The sequence below is a fragment of the Triticum aestivum genome, chromosome 5B (assembly GCF_018294505.1).
Source record: "Triticum aestivum cultivar Chinese Spring chromosome 5B, IWGSC CS RefSeq v2.1, whole genome shotgun sequence".
In the NCBI taxonomy this organism is placed as follows: Eukaryota; Viridiplantae; Streptophyta; class Magnoliopsida; order Poales; family Poaceae; genus Triticum; species Triticum aestivum.
This window is the reverse complement of record NC_057807.1, coordinates 465900066-465904892: the sequence shown is the minus strand read 5'-3', so window position 1 is coordinate 465904892 and position 4827 is coordinate 465900066. Positions and strand designations below refer to the sequence as shown.

General features: G+C 50.7%; 1 protein-coding gene across 1 annotated transcript; it reads left to right on the top strand.

Annotated features, from left to right (window-relative positions):
* The first annotated feature begins 273 nt into the window (after window positions 1–273).
* Window positions 274–1749, top strand: LOC123112518 (uncharacterized). The gene is made up of 2 exons (XM_044533528.1): window positions 274–708; window positions 950–1749. The coding sequence occupies exons 1-2, from the start codon at window positions 404–406 to the stop codon at window positions 1386–1388; spliced, it is 744 nt and encodes a 247-aa protein (XP_044389463.1). The 5' UTR covers window positions 274–403; the 3' UTR covers window positions 1389–1749.
* Window positions 1750–4827: the final 3078 nt, after the last annotated feature.

Sequence of the window (4827 nt, the reverse complement as noted above, 5' to 3'; positions counted from 1 at the left end):
CTACAAGGCGACAGAACCATCCCTGATTCCAGGGTATCGGCTGGTTCTTACACTCAAGCGGATGTTTGTTCGACACTGAAGTCGAATAGTTCTAGAGGCATCTGGAAGGGGGTTCATGTTCCCCTAAAAAAAAGGAAGAAGAAAAGGGGTTTGTGTACCACACACTTTAGGCAGTAGTGTGGTGCATTGGGTTATAGGCCATAGAGGATCCTGGCCCTGGTGGGCGCCCATGCCGTGAGCCTACAAAGACCCCGCCTACCCAACTCCTCTCCTGTCGTTGCTCTTATCTTATCCCATCACCCATTTCTTCCTCTTTCCTCCCTCTCTCTCTCTCTCTCTCTCTCTCTTACACAAGTTGCTGCTGAGTTGGTGTTGTCCTTGTTCCTGGACGGACACATCCGACATGTCGACGGCGGTGGCGCGGCCCTTCGGCGGGTTCCCTGGATCGGGGAGGGCCAAGGGGGATGAGCTGCTCGGCAAGAAGATGAGCGACGGGTTCTTCATCGAGGAGGAGGAGGAAGAGGAGGCGGAGGAGGTGCTGACGGAGAGCTCCTCCATCGGGGCGCCGTCGCCGTCGAGCTCTTCCATCGGGGAGGACTCCTCGTCGGAGGTTGGTGGCGAAGGGGAAGACGAGGAGGTGGAGAGCAAGCTCAAGGAGGAGCCCGGGCTCGGGTGCCTGGACGCCCTGGAGGACTCCTTGCCCATCAAGTGAGTCAAATGCTTCTCTGAATATGCTTCCTTTTGCTTGCCCAAAATGAGGAAAAAAAGAAGATCTTTTTTGGGGATTCTTTGATCCATTTGCAAAAGCGCGAGTAGGAAATTAGTATGATGTTTCATCGTATTTAGAGATCACAAGTTATCATCGGTTCCTCAATTGCAATTGATTTGATCGAGCGAGGAAGAGAGGGGTATGGAAAATTGATCCTTCGTTTTCTTGGCGATTTTTCAGGAACGGGCTGTCAAGCTTCTACGCCGGCAAGTCCAAGTCCTTCACCAGCCTCGCGGAGGCGGCGGCGCGGGACGCCGTGAAGGAGCTCGCCAAGCCGGAGAACCCCTTCAACAAGCGCCGCCGCATTCTGGCCACCTGGTCGCGCCGCGCCTCCTGCAGCTCGCTGGCCACGGCCACCTACCTGCCCCCGCTCCTCGCCCCCGACCACGCCCTCCCCGAGGGCGACGAAGGCGAGGAAGACGACGACTCCGACTCCGGCTCCGACGAGCAGCACCGCGGCAAGAACGGGTGGGAGGCGCCGGCATTGCCGCCCCCTCGGCTCAGCGTGAACACCCAGACCGGCGCATCGGCGGCGAGGAGGGGCGGCAGCTTCAGGTCGCCGAGATCGTATTCACTGTCAGATCTTCGAAACGGCGGTGATGCTAGTTATAATCAGTAGCTGCGAATTCGCAGCCATTGATCTCTCTTGTGTCCCATAGATCTGTCACTACTACTTACTCCTTAATTATATATAAGTAAGCAATCGCAAGAGCATGTGTAAGTGTCTAAGCTAAATTCGTTGTGTTCTTGTATCCATGTCCTGGATCCCGTTGACCTCGCTCACCTCATGTACGCAGACATGTATGAACTGCTCCGGTGAACTGAGTTCACCGAACTGATCCAACACCCCGGCCATCATTAACTAATGATGAACGATCCTCGAGATAAGATTAGTTAGTTAATTAATGGCATCGCTCCTGATCCTTTCGTCCTGTACAAACATATATATACAATTTGTTGATGCAATTTGATTTGCTGGATAGGGGATCCCCGCCATGATTGTGCTCTACCACCAAGTGGGTAGGTCGCCCTTAAGCCATGCTTTTGCCTTGTGGTGGGAAGGGACGAAATGTGCCTTGAAATGGCCACCAACGAGGAAGAATCAGACAGCCTAAATCAATCCCAAGAAGAAAGAAAGAAAGATGGCGCTTTTGCAGGTACCGGTAGTAAACTTTGTGCCTAGAAAGGCAGATCCATGGGTACGCTTCTTTCCCCAGCAATCTGCGTGGTGCGTAGATCTGTCACCACGGCGGCAGTTTCTGTTCCGTTTTTTCTAAGGAAAGTTACGCCCCATGTTTGCGCCGAACGGGCGGCAAGAACAGAAACGGGTCGCCGCGTAAATAAACAAGCCGCTTGCTTTACCCCCAACACGACGTGGATCCATTCATTATTCCGGGGCTTGTTCCGCTTGTCTCTCTTGGCCTGGGAGAAGAGAAGTGGGTGAAACGTAGCAGTAGTAATAAATCAAGTAAATCACGGATCACAATCACGGCGACAAGGTCCCATTTGGCATCTGAAGTTTTTAACCTTGCTCTCGTATTGTTTTCATACAGCACCGTCGGTGCGTCGCACGAGCTGGGCTTGTCTTGTGATGGCTCACCTCAACCATTCTTTTCTCCGGGATTTTGGTTTCTCTCGGCGACAAGTCTGAAGAAGAAGGTGAAGAAGGAGAGGAGACGAAGGGAAGCATATGTTTACTGTTTGTGCGATGTGATCTTATCCTGTTGTAGTAATCGATGCGTTAGGAGCAGTTGTAGTAATCGATGCGTTAATGCTAATGGTCTCAGGCGTGATTAGATAATGGATAAGTTAGGTGTGGGGGTGGGAGAAGGGATAGGATATGATATGATGACTGTGCATGTGCGATGTGATCTTATCCTGTTGCGGCGTTGCGGGGCGATGGAAGGATGGACATCGATCGGGGAAAAATATGCCGTGCTGGTACGGGTTTGATGAGAAGTTTTTCGTTTCTTCCTTGCGTCTAGGCGTTGCTTGGAGGTTTCAATGCCTTTGGTGGTTGGGTTGGCGCTGCTCTGCTGCCTCTGCCTCTGCAACCGAGCCCACCTCCAGCACCAATGGTACTAGCTGGCTTATTTTTCTTTTCATTTTTTGATGAAGAGATAAGATACTTTCGTTTGACAAGTACCTGAGCTGAATAGGCTGTGTTGTGGCAAGAGATTGGAGGAGGACATGGAGTCGCCGTGAATCTTTCTGATTTTTACCGTGCTGGTTATTTCTAGATTTTTTTTGGGTTCTTCCCACGCGCTGAAATTTTGGTGCGAACCAAAACGGTATCTCTAGTACTAAAGGAGAGTCCCTGGTCATCGTGATGGTTCATCATTCTTCCCCTTCCTATGATCACAACTCTCTTGTCCGAGCGGTGGCAATCTCATAAAAAACAACCTCTGAAAAAAGCACGACTCGTCGTCGCTTCCGAATATATCGTAGGCGGTTGGGAAAACACACGATAGGTGCCCCTCTCTACTCCGTCGCCCCCAATGTCTCGCATGCCGCCTCCACGACTGTTGGTTGTTGTCTGCCGTCACCTTCATCACCACCCCACACACACGCCCTTCACACGCGGCCTCGGTACCGGCGCCGACATTATTGTGGTCGTCGTCGTGCTACCCGTTCACCTTTGAGGATGCCCTGGAGAGCACGGACGATCTGCCGTCCTCAACTTCATCTCTACGCACGCACACTCTGTCCAACGTTATCCAATCCTCATCCACCCCCATTCCTTCGCAGCACATATCCTCCTCTTTTCAATGTCCATCTCTTTGCCAGCGCCACCTCCCATCTCCGGCGCTCTTGTCCACCCAATCCCCTTCTCGCCAGCTTTCTCATGGGACGTTCCTCCCTCTCATCAAGCTCATCGACCCGGCTTTCACAACTCCACTCCATACCTCCACTGGCACCAACTCCCAAACCTGCCGATTCCAACAATCGTTCTCCCATCGTCCTCGCCTGATACAAGGAGGGACACAGACAATAAGGAGGAGGCATGGGGACCCAGATTAGGGAATGACAAACCAATGCATATAAGAAATACAGGGAACATATGATGAAAATCCTATCGAGGAAGACAATGAAGCTCCTATTAGGAGCAAGAGATAGAGGACTACGAAGTCCTTTAGTGACGATTTCATTGTGTACCTCATGGATGATACTCCCATTTTCATTTGAGAAGCTTATGAATCTCTAGATGTTGACTACTAGAAGGAAGCAGTCCATAGTGAGATGTATTCCATCATGGTCGCCCCTATGGTTGCAAACCAGTGGATGTAAGAGCATGTACAACCGGACTTGGCGCACCGGACGACCCCTCACATGGCTGCCAGGCAGCCACACACCTCAAATTCAAACCCTCAAAACCGTGCATGTGGATCATATAGCAAAATTCATCACAATTCAACAGTTCGACAAATGCAACAAAGAAAAATAAATCATAGTTCAACAATCCGGACAAGCCAAAATGAAATTCAAGTCCCAGCATGAGGGATCACTTGCTGGACACCAGTCGTGTCGCCTGCTTTGCCGCGTCCATCCCCGCCGCCTACTCTACCTCTATCTATGTTGTCTACTCCACTACTGCCATTGTCGCTCTCGCCGCCTCGTACTCACTACGTTCTTTGATTTCCTTCTTCTTTCTAACGGCACATATCTTTGCTTGCTCATCCAATAGGCTTGCATCGTCCAATATTATCCTTGAATTCTCCATGTATCGAGAAAGTTGCAACCTCTCCTTCTCAATCTCTATTGATCCAAAAGTCTGGGCCTTCTCGATTCATTTGACACACACCCCTTTCTTCTCCAATTTTATCTTCTCCCTCTCAATTGCTAACTTGTTGCTCTCATTTACCAACTTTTGGTGTTCACCATCTCTCAGTCTCAATCCATCCTTTCTTTTTGCGAATCTAACATGAGCTTGTACTTCTGCTCTTTCTTGTTCTCCCTTACGGAGAAAATGCCCATCCATGTGGTGGACATTTTTGTCGCCGCAGTGTCATGGGCGGCCCTCCCTTTCTACCACTTGTGTTCCATCACTTGCCGGTTAT